The following is a 21152-nucleotide window of genomic DNA, read 5'->3' as shown; positions in this document are numbered from 1 at the left end:
CGGGATGCTTCCCAGACCGTCGCCAATAGCCCATTGTGCAGCTCTAGTGCGACGTAAATTAACAACAACATTCTTAAATATATAATGGTGTCAATTCCTAACGATAAAACGCACGTTTGCAGGCGTTTAATATCAAAACTCATTAATCCTTCTTTTTTTTTTTAAGAAAAAGAAAATTTATTTGACTCAAAATTTATTATGAGATTACATTTTAATAATAGTTTTAGAAAGTCTTTAAAGACACCATTCGCGATCGCAACGATCTATAGGGGGCGTTGTTGTATGAGACTAATACCTGCGATTTCTATATGAACAGTCATTCAGTTACTCTAGAGGCGTCGTTAATGTAGCACGTAGCATTGCAACGTTCCTTCTTTATTGTGGCTAATTAAATTTAAGAAAAAAAAATGCTTGATATTCTTTCTTATGCAAACGAAAACAAAATGGTATCTCTTTTTATTAGAGAAGGAATATCCAAAACACATCGGAAAAATATTTGTACATTAACAGAAAAAAATATGTATATTCTTATAAGAGTTAAAACCTAATGCCCGAGAAATAGTATGTATTACTAAATTTAATGATATAACATGAAAGGCCCATTTAAACTTTACATTCTATAGTTTTAAGAATCATATTACTTCAAAAATTAAAATGAACAAAAAGTATACATAAGCCTCATAATTTTATGAAATTTAATTTTGTAAACAAAGTTTTTTGACAACAATTTCCCTGTAATCAAAAAATTTCAAGTTTCAATAAAAATGATTATTTAGAAACTAAGAAACGTAAAATAAAGAATGCTGACGAAGCAAAAACAACAACAAAAAAAAACAATTCTTTTTTTTTTCGCCATTTTTAGTGCTACGAAAATTCATCTTTGGGATTTGCCAAAAACAAAACAAGATGCAATTTGATTTTTTCAGGAGGGAAATATTTTACCGAAAAAACGAAAATGTACCAATTCCCACAACATAAAACTTTATCTTGGTAAACGTACGTTTTGGAAATGTTATTTCATTTGGAATCTTATTCATCAGAGTTCATATGGCGATATGATTGTTTTGAATCTATGCTAAGCTCTATATCGGCGCATTTTCCACCGAAATCCGATTGACTATTTTGATTTTAAATAAAGTGTTTTATTTAATGAATTGTCGCAAAAATTTTAAGTGTAGATTGGCGGCACTTAAAAACCGCCAAATCTGTAGCTGCTGTGGCGTTAATACATAAGTACCGAATTTTTATTCATACTTTTCTGAATCATATTACTTGAAACATTAGAATATGCAAGAAGTATACATAAACACATAATGTTGTACCATTCATGTTTTCAAGAAAAGTTTTTTGACAACAATTTTTATCAAAAAATTATAAATTATAAAACGGAAAATAAAGAATTCTTAGGATAAAAAACGATTTTAAGAATTCTTTACATTGAAATAAAAACTGTCATATACATAGTTTCTTTTCTTATTATTCTTATAGTTCTTAATCAGACGTAAAAAAACCATTCTGTAGAGAACTATCATCAAATAAGAAAAAAAAAATTTACAAGCTAATTTTTTATTATAAAAATCATAACACTTACCTTCTTTATAAATCTGCAGAGTTCCAAATGAAATGTTCTTCGTTTGAAAGTTTTATTCTCAAATAATATGTACATAGATTATCCTTTTATTACCTTTAGATAACATACTACACATCAAAATTTTATAATTGTAAGATCTCGATAAGAATTTGAATATGTAGCTTAAAAACAGAACAGCTGAATTCTAGCTGAAATTATCTATTCTTTCAAAACCTAAAAAATACTTACCAAGAAAACGATAAAAAATGTATTAATCATCAGCACAAATGACACTATTTCAAGTAATTTGGTTGATTCTTTATTGTTGTTTTCCGAATTATATAGATACAGAAATATATACTGTCAGGATCCGGATTCCTCTCCCACGCATTTGATTGACCCCTGACCTGAGGGTCAGAGGGTGAAGGACACGGGAGGTGTCGTTCCCTACCTTGGGGGTGGAGAAAATGACTGTTTCTGAGGAGAGAGAGGATTTTTTAGATCAGATTAGTTTTGAACGCAGAAGAGTTGAGTTTTGAGTTGAGCTATGATAGAGAAAGCATGAGCGAGAAGGGAGCAGCAGCGCTCCGGAATATTATATTTTCTAATTCATGTATCATTTTGTAAATAATTATATTAATCCAGAATAATGAAATAAATAAGCTATAACTGAAATAATCCTTGGTCATCCTTATTGAGGAGGTCTTTAAAAACGAACCAAGAGACAAAATGTCTCACAAATTGTCGCAGCGCAACAGGATCCTCGCCAGGATGGAAGGAGGACTGCTATGCTAGAGAAAAGAATCATCGCCGATGCCCACTATGAGAAATGCCCAGTAATAAAGAGTGTTGCCTCATGGAGTTTGTCTTGATAGAAGGATGCCTACGGAAATGCCTAGTGAAAAAGATTGGAAAGATTGCCTTAAGGAAAGGGTGACTGCGGACTGACAACATCGATGGGAGTTGAAGAGACGGTACTGGAAAGGGACTATTATCGCCGGAGGCGATAGGCAGCCAGCGCTACCCCCCGTGACCGGTGACCATAGAGTGTGGTTTCAACATCGACTCTCTGACAAAGAGGACAATTGAAAAGATAAAGGGAGGTAAGCTTTATCCCATGCATGAAAAGATAAATTACACGCTCACATTTCTGGGTAGAAGTTTAACAAAAAGGGTAGTTGGTTAAGGGGATAAGTTTATTTTGTTTTGGTTTAAAGTCAACCTGATGTGTTATTTTATTTGAGCTTAAGGGATTGGCCAGTTAAGTATTGTTTGCGTGATTAATGAGTATGATTATTATTGATAAGTATAATAAGTAATGATTTGATGTTTTTTTTTTAAGTAACTTAGTGGTTGGTTTGTTAAGAGGGTAATTTTTTTTTATTGCTTTATTAAGAGTATATATGAAGGAAGAAGAGTATTGATTTAATAACTTGTAAAAAAGGGTAGGATTATTTAAAGATTGTGTTTTTATATGTCAATAGCGAGCTGAGTAAACAAGGCTCTGGGTTTATTATTATTTAGTAGTGATTATTATTTATAATGCATTCTGTTAAAATAATTTTGGACCAGAAAAAAAGGTCAAGGAAGGGGTTTGCTTTTGTTTAAATGATGAAATGGTTAATTATTATGACTGTAGAATCTATGAAATTTAAGAGTTTTAATTTTGGGGAAAGTAAAGGTGTATATTCTAGGCGTACCAAAAGAGTACGAAATTTTATTATTTTGCAATGAAAGTTGAAAAGAGTAACTTGTATTTGTGTGTATTGAGAAGTAATGTTGAATATTGCATGATACAAATTGTGTTGAACATGTTTTGTTTCCATATGAAGTGTTAAATTTCATAATAGAATGTCGGTGTATGAGTAGGGGGGAAGGTGTTGCTAAGTGTTTTTTTAAAATTTTATTTCAAATGGGAATATTTTTTTTAGTGGTTGAGAACTTAAATTAATACGGTCAATATGAGTTTTCTTGCAAGAGCAAAAAAGGAAGATCTGATAGTGCTAGCTAAGGAGGAGTTTGGGATAACGGTTCCCGAGAACGCCAAGCTTATTGAGATAAGGGCATTGATCACTGAGAATTCAGGTTACGACGAACAGCTTACTAAAGAAGTTTTGGGTATGATTGTAGAAGGAAGATTAGAACGAGAGGAACGGGAAAGAGAGGAGCGGAAACGGGAGCATGAGTTAAGAATGAAAGAATTAGAGGTGAGGGGTGCAAATGAGGAGAATGATTTTCAGGAGAAGGACAATAGTACAAAACAAGACAACACTTTTCATAGACACTTAAACACTTTGACTAAGGCTTTAGGGGAACCTCCGACAAAGGCGGAGGAATGGGGCTTTTATTTTAGAGACGCGGAGTATTTTCTGAATTTCTACAAGGTGCCCGAGGAATTTAGAGGGAGAATAATGGTGGTAGCTTTAAGGGGCAAAGTAAGGGGGCTGAGCTCAAATCTAGCGGAAGGGGATTTGGAAAGTTTTGAAAAAATTAAAGAAATCACACTGAAGGAATTTAGAATAACTCCCCTTCAGCATAAAAACAATTTTGATAACTGCTACAGAAGGATTAATGAGTCTTATACTCAATTCGGCGTTAAAATTAAGGAGTCCTTAGAGATTTATATGGAGTCGAGGGGGGTCACGACATTAGAACAATTGAAGGAATTGGTAGTGGCAGATAGGATAAAGGATAGTTTACCTCAGGAGCTGAAATCCCACATATATTTGAAAGAATCAGATGGATGGTTGGGGGTGTCAGATTTAGGGCAAGAGTTAGATAATGTAGTGGCGGCAAGACCCCAAAACCTTGACGTAGGATTCCGAAATAGGGGAGGGAAAATGAGTGAAAAGCGGGCTCCGGAGTACAGAGGTCACGAGACAAGTAGAAGGATTTTCCAAGCCGAAACAATAAGTAGGAATAAAAACAATTTAACGGAACAGTTTAGGAAGGGGGTCCCAGAAACACCAGCAAGAAATAGTGGGAATGTAGGAGGATGGACCCCAAAATGTTTTAATTGTAACGAAGAAGGGCATTTAAGGAGGGCTTGTCCGAAAATATATTGGATGAGCATCTGTCGAGAAAGTATGGATAGATTGGAAAGGAGAGGATTAAACCCAATGGCAGTGGGAGTGGCTGGATTAAATTTGGAGGATGCAAGGACGACGGTAGATCTAACAAGAGCAGATTTCGCAATTGACAATGTTTGTTTTTCAGGTGTTATAGATAGTGGGGCGGAAATCAGTGTAGTGAAGCAGTCTTTCATTCCTGAGAAATATTTAAAATCAGGGGGGACGCTCTTTCTAAGACCAGCTGTGGGTCCAGCCGTGAGAGCAAAGCTTGTAACTGTGCCTATAAGGAGATGGGGGAGAGAAGAAGAGATAAAGTCATATGTCGAAATCCCAGTAGCGGTTTTAGAGGATTTGAATGAAACGGCTGCTCTGATTACCCCAAAAGTATTTCGGTTACTAAATGAGCAGTCTTTGAGGGACAGCGGAGGTGAGAGTCAAGAGGAGGGGGGTGGTAGAAGTATTCTAGCTATGGGAAAAGAAACGGAAAGGGGAGAAGGCGAAGAAGCGCGGAGTACCCCAGTGGACCCGGGGGCGGTCAGCGAAGGAATAGAAATAGGGGAAGGAATTGTAAACCCTAGCGAAAAAATCCCAGTAGTGGTCAGAAGTGAAAATGAGGCGACAGTGATAAGGTCAAGGGAGTTTAAAATATTAGAGGAGCAGGCTTTTGAAAATGCAGGAGATGAACGGTGGGGAGAAGAGTGGGAGAAAAAGATGATCTGTTCTGAGGGAAAAGAACAAGGAGGGAACAAGGGGATTGAGACTAAGGACACTGACCTTGCTTGCGAGAATTCGGACGGGAGAGGAGTGCGAATCACTCCGGGGGGTCTCGAGGTGTTGGAGATAGAGTCAAACGGGGGAGGGGACGAAGATCCGCCATGCATTTTAATGCATCCGGAGTGTGGGGAGAAAGTAGGGGGTGGAGATAAGGAATCACCCTTTTCTCATAGCCAAAGACTTAAAAAGGAGCATGTGCAGGGCTCGGAATTTGAAGGAATGTTAGAGGAAGTGAGGGAGGATTTTAAAGGCAAAGAAGTTTGTGGTCAGCGAGGGGTTGGAGTGAAGGTTATAAGTCCAATTAACGCGTTGAAGAGGATGGATTTGTCCTGTGAGAAAAGAAAGGGAGATAGCGACGGCGCGATTGAATCTAAACTTCTGTGCTTTGAGGGGAGAGAAATTTTGTTTAAGTATCCTAAGAAGGAGTTGTACACAGCTGCGAATTCAAACACTTCCGATATCAGAATTAAAACCCGTAAGGTGCAGGTGAAAATAAGGATTGGTTTTCAGAAAGGGGGGTCGGAAAGAAAAAGTAGAGCAAAAGAGTTAGCTAGTCACTTAAGAGGAAGTGGTATAGAAAGAGATATGTTCCAGGGGATTAGGTCAATGAACTTGAAAGAGTGGACATTTGGGCAATTTGGACGGTTAATATTGTATGCTAATTATTATTATTTGTTAGGCAGGAATATTGGACATGACTTTAAGGATTTTATTTTGATGGAATTTTATAAATGGATTTTGGCATGGATATTTTATTTTTGGCCTGATAAAAGTGATTTTAATGTTTTGATTGCAAAAATATTAGGTTCTTTTATGCTATGTTTTGATTTTGTATTTATTAGTTTGTCAAGTGTCCTAAGTGTAATTTTATGTTTAATAAGGTGTAATGCGGCCAATCTCTTTTGCGCACGGGAATGTGTGCGTGTAATTGGTTTTTTGGTGCAGGGATGGGCTTGCATTGTTTTTAGGTTTCACTTGTACGACCAGGGAAGAAGGTCGAACTAGATGAAACCGGGGGGGAGGTGTCAGGATCCGGATTCCTCTCCCACGCATTTGATTGACCCCTGACCTGAGGGTCAGAGGGTGAAGGACACGGGAGGTGTCGTCCCCTACCTTGGGGGTGGAGAAAATGACTGTTTCTGAGGAGAGAGAGGATTTTTTAGATCAGATTAGTTTTGAACGCAGAAGAGTTGAGTTTTGAGTTGAGCTATGATAGAGAAAGCATGAGCGAGAAGGGAGCAGCAGCGCTCCGGAATATTATATTTTCTAATTCATGTATCATTTTGTAAATAATTATATTAATCCAGAATAATGAAATAAATAAGCTATAACTGAAATAATCCTTGGTCATCCTTATTGAGGAGGTCTTTAAAAACGAACCAAGAGACAAAATGTCTCACATATACTGTTCTATAACAAAGAAGAATATTCTATAACTATTGCAGTTCTTGACGTTCTGAATTCACATTTATTTATTGGAATGACGAAAGCAATGATGACTTCATTTTACTTTGTAATGAATTGAAGACAGAAAAAATTATTTTACCGGAATATACACATCTGTAACAGCAAGTGATCATAAAATTGTAAGTTATGTTGTTGGTAATAGAAAGGTAAAAATTATTGAGAAATTGTTCTTCAAATGCTTGGCGTGCTCTGCTTCAATGTTTGGCATGTTCTGGTTAGTTTTTTCAAGTTCTTCACCTTTTCCTTAGGGAAATTTTTATTTTTATTTGCTGCTAAGAAAATGGCGTCCGTCATGGTCAATGATTTTGATGGAACCAAATGAAAACGTGATAAATTAATGTCTGATATTTACAGGCTCCCGATAGAGGGCGTACTTGAGCGTTGCTATCGCGAATTGTTATGATAAATCAAGATAGATCTGAGGAAAACGTTTCTACGAAAGCTGAGACATTTAAAGTGTTTTACTTTAACCTTCGACGAAAGAGAGCGAGATTTCAACAACTTACGAAGTTTGAAAGGGGGAGAATCATCGGCCTTCGTGAAGCTGGATTGTCTCATCGTGCAGTAGCCGCTCGTGTGCAGCGTAACAGCAGCACAGTGATGCGTGTTTGGAAGCAGTGGACGGACGAGTGTCAGACAACTCGAAAATCCGGGAGTGGACCCCGAAATGTCACGTCAGCTCACGATGATAGACACCTGGTCCGCATGGCGCTGACAGACCGAACGGCTCCTTCTCGACAACTGGCAGCACAGTGGTCCATAGCTACAGGTGTTTCATTGTGTGCTTCATCAATTCGTAGACGTCAACTGCAGCGTGGACTGCGCGCAAGGACTCCTTTATACAGGATCACCCTCATGCTAAACCATAGCCTCCTGCGGCTACAATGGGCCAATCAGCACAAGGACTGGCGTGCTGATTGGCAGCATGTTGTGTTTTCTGACGAATCCTGCTTTAATTTGTGGTACCAGGATGGCCGCATTCGTGTCAGACGCTATGCCTGTGAACTCCACCTTCCGGAGTGCATTATCGAACGCCACAGTGGACAAACACCCGGAGTTATGGTCTGGGGTGCCATAGCATATCATGGACGATCTCAATTGCTACGAATTGTGAGTAATCTGAACAACAACCGGTACATTAGGGAAGTTTTACAGCCCCAAGCTGTTCCCTTTCTTCAAGCCTTGCCAGGCGCTGTATTTCAACAATACAATGCCCGCCCTCATATTGCTAGGACTGTTCAATCCTTCCTTGCATTGCGGTAGGTACAGTTTCTTCCTTGACCTGCGTATTCCCCAGATACGTCACCGATTGAACATGTGTGTCATTTCGTCGGTCGGTGCCCCGCTCGTGATCCTCGTCCTGTTGCTTCTACAGACGAACTTTGGGTACGCATACAAAATATATGGAATGCTCTTCCTCAGACAGACATTCAAAATTTGCTTGACTCCATGCCAGATCGTGTAGCAGCGCTTATTGCGGTGCGTGGTGGTTACACAAAATACTGATTTCGATCTCTTGTTATTGTTTGTTTGCTTTGAAAGCTTAATCATTTATTTGTACCACTACCACTAAACTGTGTAGTAAATTTCCTTCAATTATGACGATTCCTTCATGGTGTTGCAATTTTCAGAAACAAAAGTTTAATTTCATGTTTCTATGTCTTATAGATTTTGAGCCGCAAAGCAAAATGTAGCGTAAAGAAAAAAAAATTGAGAAAAAAGTTCGCAAAAAATCATATAAAATTGCAGATAACATATACATACATTCAAAATTCATAAATAAAAAACAAAGCATTTCGAGCATTACTTGGCCCCGAAGAATAAGTTAGGACAATTAGACATAAATGACATGCTTAGAATAGTGAAAAACAATAATCACGAAGATACATTTCCAAACATTGACATTTCATTTCGAATTTTTTTGTCACTCATGATAACTAATTGTAGTAGCGAGCTTTCATTCTCCTGACTAAAATTGATAAAAACGGACTTAAAAAATAGTATGACTCAAGAAAGATGGAGTCATTTGTCAATTATCAGCATTGAATATGATGTCTTACAGGGAATTGATTTTGATGATGAGATAGAAGGCTTCGCCTCTCAAAAAGAGCGAGAAGTATTGCTTCCTTAAATTTTCGTAAAAAATACTGTATTTAAGCTATTATAATTAATTTATATGTTTTTTATTCTTAAAATAAAATAATTTTTAAAAATTATTCAAAATTTTCTTCTTTTTTTTCTAAATTTACTCATAAAGGGCCCCCAAATAATGATGACCCAGGGCCCCTGTAAACATAAAAGCGGCTCTGCAGTTTCAAAAGTTGATTTTATTTTACTTCATTATCATACGCAGCACTTTACTTTAACCTTATCATTTTATTCATTTTCAATAAGAATAAAGATAAAAAAAAAAAAAATCAACAACTATTTCCTTTATGAATCATAATAAACTACATCTGTAAAGAGATAGACAGAACTCACTAACTCATCAAAATCATCATTTTTTTCACATAAAGAATATCACAATTTATCTGAAACTTGATTATTTGCTTTTTTTAAAACTATATTCCACATGAAAATCGACCATTAATATTTAAAAAATTTGAAGAAAATGTTTATTATGCTCATTTTTTTCAAAAAGGCATAAAAATCCCATCCGAGCATGCGCATATGAAAAATACAACAAGCATATGCTGAAAATGCCAATCTAGTAAACCTACAGAAACGATTAAAATTAAAACGACAATGACATCAACTAATCAGGTGAGTCTATTTATTAAAATTTCGGGCAGCCAAGCATCAGCCTTAAAAAAAATGTTTCTTTCAAATAAATCAAGAAAGAAAACTGAATGTATACCTATAAATTAAAATACCTCTTTTATTTTAACTTGAAGAAAGCGAGATTCATTTTTATTTTTTAATGTGCATTTACAATCATAATAAAAATTTGTATAAAGAAATATGAATTTTGGCAATCGTGTTATAATCAAAAACGTCAACAAACAGACAAATCCCTCTGTTACTTCGTAATTTATTATTTCGTATTAGTACTGTTACATTGATTATATTTTAGAAACGAAAAAATAATTGCTTGACTTAATTGACTTTGGTCTTATAATTTTTGAATTTTCCATAATAAGTTATTGGTCTCTTAAAAACGTAAGTTTCGGTATTTGGAATGCATAACGTTAGATGTTACCATCTTCATCAAAGAACTTAAAATATGCAAATAAATTAGTAGGTATTTCTGAGGAAAAAAAATATTTTCCTCTGATTTTTTTAATTATGTTAATAATTATCTTTGTCTCTAGCGTTAAAGAATTTTATTTACCCTACTTGTTTTTTTCCAAGGTGTACAAAAGAAACTAAAATATGTGGAATAAACTGTCTCAAGCTGCTGCCTTAGTCACTGGGGAGACTGAAGAGGTACAATATACCTGCATATCTTTAGAATTTTAATTCTTAGATTGTTGTTCAGCCTCTGATATGTTCTTGCTTATTTTTCCTCTATGATATCGATATTTACTGCACTAGTATGCTTTTTCTTTCTAAAAAGTATCTATCTTTTCTGACAAAGATACCCGTAATTTGTTTCTTAAATATATTCACTTCATACATGAATAATTATTAATAATAAGCATTTATTGATAAAATGGATAATCTAAGAGAGGGTGTGTATGAATATACTACTGTTTCTAACCCAAGAAATTAGAAGTTAATCTATGCATAAATTATCAATTACTTCAGGTCATGAAGTTTAAGATTGGACAATTGAGAGACCAATGACGTGATGATGGCATTGTGGTCAACATTATTTTCAAATTGCCTTTGTTTCCGACACTAGCTAGTCATCCCTCAGTAATTGATCTTTAACTGGGTAAATTTAAAGCTGTTACATGCATAGAACAGAATCCTTCACAATGCCAGTGCAGTTTTTTAAAGAGGACTATTATCGCAGTTTAGCATAACGCAGCGATCTAAAATTAAAAATTGTTGAACAGGAATTCATGCTTCCCAAACTAATGTTTTAAATGTTTATTTTTATGCAATATTTTTATTTTTTACTATTTATTAATGGAAATTTTAATTATCATTTTGAAAAGAAGTACAATAATTTATTTGTTCTTGTTTTCCTTATAAATATTCCTCTTTTGTTATCAATACAAGGTTGGAGAAGTAGCATGTTTATGTTATATATTTAAAATATATTTATATTACTTTTGTATTTAATACTATATATATTTTTTGTAATTTAATAATTAATATTTTTCTTAAATGTTATTCAAGATGTATTAGAGATTAATAGCCTTAAATATGTTATTATTTTTTTATTTTATTTATTTTTGTGAGATTCCTCTTTTGTTATCAATACAAAGTTGGAGAAGTAGCATGTTTATGTTATATATTTTAAAATATATTTATATTACTTTTGTAATTAATACTATATATATTTTTTGTAATTTTATAATTAATATTTTTCTTAAATGCTATTCAAGATGTATTAGAGATTGATAGACTTAAACTTGTTATTATTTTTATTATTTTATTTATTTTTGTGAGATTCCTCTTTTGTTATCAATGCAAGGTTGGAGAAGTAGCATGTTTATGTTATATATTTTAAAATATATTTATATTACTTTTGTAACTAATACTATATATTTTTTTTGTTATGTTATAATTAATATTTTTCTTAAATGCTATTCAAGATGTATTAGAGATTGATAGACTTAAACTTGTTATTATTTTTATTATTTCATTTATTTTTTGTGAGATTCTTTTAAATGGATTAATAGTTTATGAAGCAACATATGAATTATTTACGTTAGTTAATTTTTCTTATAGATTTTACTTGTAATTCTTTAAAGTCAGTGTAAAAATCTAAAAAATAATGATAATAAAATCAAATTATTTTAATTTGACTTGTTAATAAAATGTGTACAACGTTAGTATATTCAAACTTTAAAATAGTTTATTTTATAAAATTAAGTATGTAAAATTAACTTTGTTAATTTTTATAATGAACAATTCACACGAATTTTGCTTTTATGAATAAAACTTTTAAAATTAAGAAATTTATTTTAAAGTTTAGAAAATGCTTTCTACTTTTGTTAAAACAGCAATCATAAAAATTGCTATAACCAATTATTAGTAACCAGGCATTTTAATCTCTTAAAGTTTCATACGAAATGTTTGATTTTTTTGTTGTTTATTTTAAATTTTGCCTTTTTACAGGAAAAGGATACTACAAGTGATATTACCTCTGAAGAGAAATTACAGCACCAAGACCTTCTCATTCAACAATTAAAGAATTTAGTTCGAGAAAATGAAAAAAGTTTCCAAGAAAAAACAAAGGAATATGATGTACAGACTTTTTTTTTTTTAATTATTATAAAATTAATTTCATAAATTGTTATTATATAAAATTTTTATTTCTATGAAGTTTTTAATACCCACCATTAAATTGAATATTTAAAGTATGCATACTGCATATGTGTCATGACTTTTATGCATTTTATTTTGGGAGTTCTGCACATAAAATAATTTATTTTGAGCTGGAGTTAAGTAAATCATTTTTCCAAACCTTATAAGATAGGGAAATAATGAAGTGGGAGGAAATATATTCAGAAGTTACTTATTTGCAAAGCAGCTTGAGGTTAAACTTCTTGGAATATAATAAGTATTATCTTGCTTTTTTTTAATATTAATATGCTGTGTAGGAGGTAAAAAATTTCAGAATATATTATCAGCAAAAGCTGAATTCATCATACAGTGTAAAAAATAATGAATCTTGTATTGGGATGTGCTTAAGGTCTTAGCAGCCCTGGGCAAAACATTGAGGCATTTGTTCTTGGTTAATAAAAGAGGCATTGAGGCAGTTATTCATGTTTTGTTTATCAAAGTAGTATTAAACATTGGATTTTTTTAAATTTCAATCAGAATTTTTTAAAACTGTTTTTACCTTTAACGATCAAAACTCTGACAAAGTTTATAAATAGCATTTTAATATTTTTTAACATAATACTGCAACTAAAACTTTTAATACCACTAATAATAAAAAGATTAATATTATTATTAAGTTTTTGCAAACTAATTATTGAATAAATGAAATTATTTATTATTTTTATTTTATCAAACTCGAAACATTCATGAATTGCAAAGGTGAAAATCCATCTTGTCGAATGAAAAGAGAATTATTTAAGAGCAGAAAACATTTCTAAAAATTAGTTATTCTTGGCAGGACAAGTCTTTAATCTTTACTTATAAGTAGATGCCCTAACTATGTATTTAATAAATTTAAAATTACTTGTATTGAATTAAATGTGTATAAAAATTTAATGAGTATAATTTAAATATGTTTCTTGATTATGAAACAGCAAATTATTTTGCATGCTACATTGAGCACATTAAAATATAAAAATGATATGAAACGAATGATTATAAATTAAAAGTTATATTATTTTCTACATTTGAGCTCTTGTACAAAAAAAATATATATTTCGTTTTTGAATTTAATAATTTATTCCTTAATTCCACAAATAAAACATTTATTACCAAAACAATTTGATATCAATGGTTTATTATCATAGCCTTATGTATAATACATTAGATAATGCAGTATTATATAAATATTTTTTAGAGAAATCTATGATTTAAAAGAATTATGCTAACCCTGCTTTTTTTTCTTGATATTTTTCGCAGCACTTCTTAAGGAATGCCCTCGACACACACTAACGCACTTACAAATCGTCAATAGTTAAAATTTTAATGCAATTAATTTCTATGACTTAAAAGTTGTAAAAAGTTCCTTATTGTCATTTTAAAAATTACAATCCTGATATAAAGGAACATTAAGGCACGAAAAAGGAACATTAAAGCGTGAATTAAAATTGAATGCATTTGGAAAGATAATTAGTTATACTCATTCCTTTGAAGCCAAAAAACCGTAAAAATATATCCAAGATTTATGAAATGTATAGAAAAAGTCAATATAACTATTAATCAGTCCTGAATTTTAGGCGATTGCCCAGTTTGTCCACCCTTAAGCAAAGCTCTGAATTTATAATTGAATATAAAATAATCGTGTGTATTTTTTTCTATGCTTTCTGTATCCAGTTTATATTCGTCTACCATACAGTTTAATTACTTGTGTATAACTAGATAAAACTTATTATCAAATGTACACTTACAGAAAAAAACCTAAAGAAACTAAGGACTGTAAAATTCCAGAATAAATTCGAAAGATTGTAAAATTCTAAACTAATGTTATATTTCAACCAGTCAATTATCCACTACTTCTACCTTGGGTGGTAAATAAGTTTATCTAAAACTTATTTACCACTCATATGTAACTAAAAAAAAGCATTTTTTGAGAGAGAATTGTTGATAAAATGTAATAATTCAGAGTTGTTCAAAATGAATGAAATGTGTTCTAGTTGCTTAATTGGTTAATTTTAAATGAAACAGAAACTTACAAAATTATGTTACATTTGATCTCTAATTTAAGTTTTTTTTTTTACTGCATATTTTTATTGTGGTAATATATGTTTTCTTGATCAGATTCATTCAATTTTGTTTCAGGAACTATCCACAAAGTTTGATAAATTTAAATTGCAATCTAAAGCAAAAATCACTCATTTATCAAAGCAGATTAAAGACCAAGATAAAACACTTAAAGTAAGTGACTTATCATTTTTGCACATTTTGATTTAAATTGAATGATACTGAACTTATACTGTTAAGTTCCAATAAATTTGTTTTCGTAAAAGTATGATGTAATATTTTTTTTATACTTAAATTAAGAAGTTGTGTGAGTTGAGAAAAAAGATATTTTGACAAATAAAAATTATGCTTATGAAAAATTTTAATTTTTTATTTTTAGTTATTATTTATGTGTGACTGTTATTCAGGGTTAACACAATAGCAGCATAATCAGAAGTCATATAAATGGAAAAAAAGGGTTCTCTAAACAAATCAGCTAAACATAAAGTTCAATGTGCTCCATAATTTGCTTTTTATGTTTAATATTTTTTTTGTTTAATTTGCACTGCATTTTTCTAAGTTTTGTAATCAGCAGTATTTCACCTTTCAGCTGCAAGATTTAAGGTCAAATAGATGTCAGTAAAAAACTCAATGTTGAATCACAATAGATGATTAATATTTATTTAACATACATCAAGTAGAGAAGAGTTTATTTAATTTTATGTATTTAAGTAACAGTAGTTATAAATGTAAAAAGTAGGTATTGTGGTTGAGTGGTAGTGCTTCACACTTCCATGCCTCAGGTCCAGTGTCCTCCTTGGATCGTGCAAGGTTAACTTAGCCTTTCATCCCTACAATGGGTCGATAAAAAGTACCAAGCATACTTGGACACTGAACTGTTGCTCCTGCACCCCAGAGCCTAAGGTCAAACAAACTGAAATGGTAGTTCATAGGCTGTCATGCCACTGAGTTAAGTTTTAGTATTCTAGTAAAAGTAAAATTAGTAAATGAAAAAAATTAAAAATTGTTTGAAATTAAAAATAGTTAGATTTAAACGAAAAATCTAATAACATTTCAACTTGATGATTACTAGTGCAGAACAAGGATCTAGACAATGCCTCAGATTCAGAATCAGCAGCACCTCAACTGATAAAAAAGCACATTATTACATAATATCATAAATTACTTTATTTAAAATTTTTTGATTTATTGATAACTGTTCAAAATTTATTGATAACTGTTGTAAAATATAAGACATATTATCTTGTCCTTGCCTTTTCAAATCTAGTTTGTTTTTTGCCTAATTTCTCTTGCGAGTTATGTTGAAATGTCTCTTTAGAAACTTTTTATACATTAAAGTCAAAAAATTAATTAATTAGATAAGTTTTATCTATCCAGATTAAATTTTATAGATGATTATTATTTTACATTTTTAAAGTTTTTATAAAACTCTATTAATTTAAGAAAGAGGATTGTGACTTTGATGATGCATCAAGTTCTGACTCGTCGGATAGGAGTCATCGCGGCAAAGTTCTCCTCTTAAAAAAGCAGCTTGATCAAGCCAAACAGCATCTTGAGAAAAAAGAAGAAGAATCCAAGTCTACCATCTCTAGTTATGAGAGAAGAATCAGTGATCTGGAATCACAGTTAAATGAGAAAAATATTTTAATATCTTCAATTGCTGATTCTAATATGTCAATGCAACAAAAAACAGCTGATAGTTCACCAAAAGTGAGTAACAACTTTATTATTATTATTTTTTTCAGTTTAGGACACAATTTCCTTGAAAAACAAAACATTTACTTATAATATTTATCAACAAATGGATATAAAATTGTATTAATCACCCCCTTGATTAAAATATTTTTTCTTGATAACTGTTTTAAAATAATACACATCTAATATCTCTAAGTAAAATTTTAGAATTCCAAAGCAAAAATTTGTATATGCCCTTTATTCTGATTTCATCTTTTACGGAACTGTTTTAAGTATTAAAAAACAACATTTTTACCAAATAAAGAATTATAATCATATTTTAACTATCAACCAAATTGTGCTAAATGTCTGCAGTTGAGTAAATGCTTGCAACTTGTGAGTTAAAGAGATTCTGAGCTCATAAATCCACTGCCTATGTGTTAAAGAACTCACTTTTGTAGGAATAAGAGTACTGAATGTTTAAAGGGATCATGTGTTGGCGACTGTTTTTCCAAGTTGTTGCTAACACGAACATGGGTTCTTATAACCCATAAGTACCAAATTTTAATATTGTTCTGCAGTGTCGAAAAATATTAATTTTTATCAATATATTGTTAAATTTTTTCTAAAAAATTAGACTCATTTATATTATTTTTACTCTAGTTGAATGCCTTTTTTTCATACAAAGTGGAAAAAAAAGTAAGCAATCGATATATCAGTGCTGAACAATACTACAAAATCTTGCACAAAACTGAAATTTTTAGACAAACTGTTATGGACAAATAATTATGGACTTATGTTTAGATCACTCAGGCAGACAGACTGATAAACTCTTCATTTTATTTTAATAGATTAGTCAATATTTTTGTTTCCTAAATAAAATTTATCAAGACTCACAATAATATTGTACTCAATATCTGTGTGATATGTTATCAATAATGAACTAATTCAATATATATTTTCATCATTAACACTCATCATCATTTCATCATGTTCACAATATTGTCATATTTTATACACCTTCGTGTATTTTTGGCAACCGGTGACCTGTATAAACCAGATTAGGGTGTTATTCTTATGTATTGGAAAATTTAGCTTCATGGTTCGTATAACCAATACTAAATAGAATTTTTTTTAGACGTTTAACAATTTGTAAAAATAACAGTGGATTTTTTTTGTAATCGACTATGTATTCATCTTTTAGGAGCAGTAAATCATCTTTTCCTTATTCCAGCATCATGAAAGCCAGATTTGTTTGACAGAATACACTTCACCGACATTTACTGGAGTGTAACTGAAAATCTGCTTTTTGTTAGCAGTATTAGTTATGATATTGTACTTAATTGCTTTCTCTTTTCTAAATTTATCATATCAAGTTTATAAAACTCATTTTATAAGTGTATTTGATCGTCAATTTTTGCAACAGCTATATCTGAATTACTGTGGTATAAAAACCTGCTCAAATTTCTAAAAGAAATAATACTAATATTTTTAAATAGCTCATTTTTTATTATTTTTCTTTTTTGTTATCAGAAAGATTCTAATGTCCAAGAAATGTATGCACAGATAGTTTACAAAGATTCCAAAATATTGGATCTGAATAATCAAATAATGGAATTAGAAAAGAAGATTATGGATTTGCAAGAAAACATTAAGGAAAAGGATGAGGTTTTGCAGCAACGAAATAGAGCAGTTCAAGTAGGAATTCTTTTCTGTGTTGTGTGTGTTTTTTGTAATGAAATAATAAATTGAATTAAAGGACAAAAATAAACTTGAGCTTCCATATTTCGTTTCTTTAAAAAATACTGTGTTTTGAACATATGTCATGTTTTTCTTTTGATTGGAATAACTTGTTGTTTTCTCCTGATTGGGTCTTTTACAAGGTTTTTATGCTTTTGGGAAAACCTGATATACTTAAAAAAATTTAATAGAGTTCAGCTGTAAAATCATAAGCCAAAATAAAAATTATTTGATCAGTTTGTAACTAATAACAATTATAACCTTGATATCAATGTTTAATTTCTTTTTAATTAAAACTCTCAACAATTATGTCAAATTAATTTTGCAGTGGTTTATTTCAAAGAAACTTCAAAAGTAAAACCTCTTTTTAGGACGTAAAGGTTTTATGTATTATTCTTTAAGCTGTACAGACTATTAATGCTTTATTTATCACTTAATAATTATTTTATAAACATATTCAGATTCAATAAATCATGCTTATTATAAAATAGTTTTTTTTAAAAATTACCTTAATGTATTCAATTTTATTGTTATTTATTAGTTAAACAGTATTCTTTTTGCTATATGTAAGGAAATGTTATACATTACATTTGTCTCTAATCCCAATCTTTAATTCATAATTTTTTCTTTATCTTTAATCAATTAATATTTTGTAAACAATTATTCAATCTTTCTAGTAAAAGTAACTAAGCAAGCATTATTATTTGATTAGTTTTATTCTTAATAAGTTGTTCAAGTTCATTGTTATCATTTGTAATGCTCTAGTAGATCAGTTGATAAAATAAATATTAGTAACTTGTTTTATTCAGTATTAAAAAAATTATTTATTTTAATTTTATTTAAAACAAAATTTTTAGATGTTTTATCAGGTGTTCCTTGTTTAAGGATTTTTCTTAAATCATAATTTTTTTTATGTCATCTATCTTATACTACGACACATTTATGACACAGGCAGAAATTTTATAGCCTAATAAAATTGCATCATTTATTCTACTCTTTTGAGTAGTCAATATTGGCCAGTAATAGGCTGTATTTGTGTAAACATGTTATCAAAATACCAATCGGTTTAAGTCGCAAAAGTTAAAACTATTGTTCTATGATTTTTGTTCACAGTAAGTTGATATTTTTATTCAGTATGTTTACACTTTTTTCATGTTTTTATTTAATTATTGCTTATTATTTACAAAGCTATTTGCTTGAATTGATTAATACTGTGCTTGCAAAGTTTTATATTAAATTTTGCAAACATTATAAAATCTGATTAAAAAAATTATCCATAAGGCATTAAAATGAGATAACCTCTATCAGAAACACTTTTAAAATGCAGCGCTATCATAAAAACCACTGTAAAAACAAAGATAATATACAAAAGCGAAACAGAAAAAATAAAAACCCATCTTAATTTTTGAAAAATAATTTTAAAGCTAAACATTTCAGTTTTCCAATCAATTATTGCATTTTTAAGAAAAAGTAAAAATTAAAATCTGTTGGAAATTCTCTTAATTACTGCATCATAATAAAAATGTTTTTAAGAACCTAACTGTTTTTAAAAAAGAAAAAGCTAGTCAAAAATCAAAACAAACGTAATTTTTGATTTTTAATTGAAAAATTTTTTATGCTAAAAATCTTTTATTTAACTTTTTCACATTGCCAAATTCGTAGAAAAAAGTGATCATAAAAGAGTAACATTCATTACAAATGCTCTTTAAAAAATTGCTATTGTAATAAAAATGCTGATAGAAAGAAAAGATAAGAAATGAAATCAAAAGTGTAATAGAAAAAATTGTTCATAGTTATATGAAATATAACTTTAACGTGAAGAATCACAGTTTTCTATGTTACTATTTATCTGTCTTACTGTACAAGAAAAAAATGACAATAAAAGAATAAAGTCTATTGGAAATGATCCATTCACATGTTTCACTTTAGTTAAACAGAAATACAAACAAAAACGAAGCAAAAAAAGATAAGTTCTCCATTTTTAAAGCAATAAGTGTTAATAAAATGATAAAATTGACTTACCTCAAGGTAATTAAAAAAAAGAAAATCATTATTACAAAACTTATGATTCAGTATCAAGTAATCTAGTTTCAATTCTTCTAATTGCGCTTTTCCATGTGTCTTTCAAAACATAAGTTAACAAGTATGTATAACAAATATGTGTAAAAACTATTTCTAATAATGTATTGTAAAAAATATGATTTTATACTATTCTTTATTAAATCTATTAAAATTTCCCCCAAAATATACTTTGTCGAAAAATAATATTTTCAATGATACTTTGCCGAATATTCGGTTGGACATTTGGCCAAACAGCCAACCCAATATTTGGCAAAAAGGCCAACCCAATATTTGGCAAAAAGGCCGAATATTTAATACATCCCTAATTTTTTAGCCCATGTTTGTTATATCAACTATAGATATTGTCACTTCAATTTTACATTCATTCAGTTTTGGAAAGAAAGAAAAACTTTCCTAAATATTTTTTCATTCCTGCCAACTTATACAACTTTTATTTTGTAATTGTTACGAAAATTTAATCATTTTTACAATTTGACGCACATAATCCATTTTCCATAATTTTTTTCTTCTTATTTATAAAGAAATATCAGTCTGGGTTAATTTTTTTTCATGTTTTTTAACCTCATTTTTTTTTTTGGTTAACCTCAAAGATTTTGTTTTGATGTTTCATTTTTTTTTGTCTTTCTTCTCTTTGACTCTTGTGTTTCAGAAGACATTAATTAGTAGTTAATACCTAAGGACAGATTGATTTTGTAGCACATATTAGTTTTATCGGCTATAGATATCTATTTTCATTTCATTCTTACATTGATGAAGTTTTGGAAAGTAATAAAAACTTTTCCAAATACTTTTTCATCCGGGTACACTTATGATTTTTTTAATAAATTTTTACAAAAATTATATTGTTTTTATGATTTTATGTACATAATCCATTTTTTACAATATTTTTTTTATTTTTAAAAAAAATGTCTAACTTAGGCTAATTTTTTTTCCTCTTTAGTTAACGTCATATTTTTTTGTTTAAGATCCAAAGATTTTGTTTTGTTTTCATATACATTGATTTCAAAGTTGGTTTTTTAAGATTTTATTAAAGCAAGTACATTTATTTTTCTACTTGTTTTTGATAAATTATAATTTTTCCCCTTAATGTGTGAAATCTTCTGGTTTTTTTTTCTTGAAATTTGGCAGGCATGTTTTTTTTATAATACAGTTATTTATCGAAGTATCAGTTATGTCCATTTTGTTTCTTTATTTTTTAAAAGAATATTCATTTGTTATTGAAGAATGAGACTAGCCAATATAAAAATGCAGTTATGCTTTTTTCTGATGTGGTC

At 30.3% G+C, this 21152-nt stretch overlaps 1 protein-coding gene across 4 annotated transcripts in view; it reads left to right on the top strand.

The window, feature by feature from the left end:
* The first annotated feature begins 9786 nt into the window (after positions 1 to 9786).
* LOC107452936 (uncharacterized) overlaps positions 9787 to 21152 on the top strand; it is a 36676-nt gene continuing 25310 nt past the window's right edge. For 2 of the 4 annotated variants that reach the window (XM_087165250.1, XM_087165248.1), the window contains exons 1-6: positions 9787 to 10119; positions 10234 to 10308; positions 12115 to 12243; positions 14461 to 14556; positions 15826 to 16092; positions 17590 to 17754. In XM_087165250.1, coding sequence (XP_087021376.1) covers positions 10255 to 10308; positions 12115 to 12243; positions 14461 to 14556; positions 15826 to 16092; positions 17590 to 17754 — 711 coding nt within the window. In that variant the 5' untranslated portion in view covers positions 9787 to 10119; positions 10234 to 10254. Of the gene's footprint in view, positions 10124 to 10233; positions 10309 to 12114; positions 12244 to 14460; positions 14557 to 15825; positions 16093 to 17589; positions 17755 to 18804; positions 18909 to 21152 lie in introns of those variants that run through there. The other 2 variants (XM_087165249.1, XM_087165251.1) reach the window with 2 other exon arrangements.

The sequence above is a fragment of the Parasteatoda tepidariorum genome, chromosome 1, assembly GCF_982258835.1.
Source record: "Parasteatoda tepidariorum strain Cologne lab strain chromosome 1, Ptep-v5.0, whole genome shotgun sequence".
Classification (NCBI taxonomy): domain Eukaryota; kingdom Metazoa; phylum Arthropoda; class Arachnida; order Araneae; family Theridiidae; genus Parasteatoda; species Parasteatoda tepidariorum.
The sequence above is the reverse complement of the archived record's forward strand: the minus strand, read 5'-3'. Positions and strand labels throughout refer to the sequence as shown.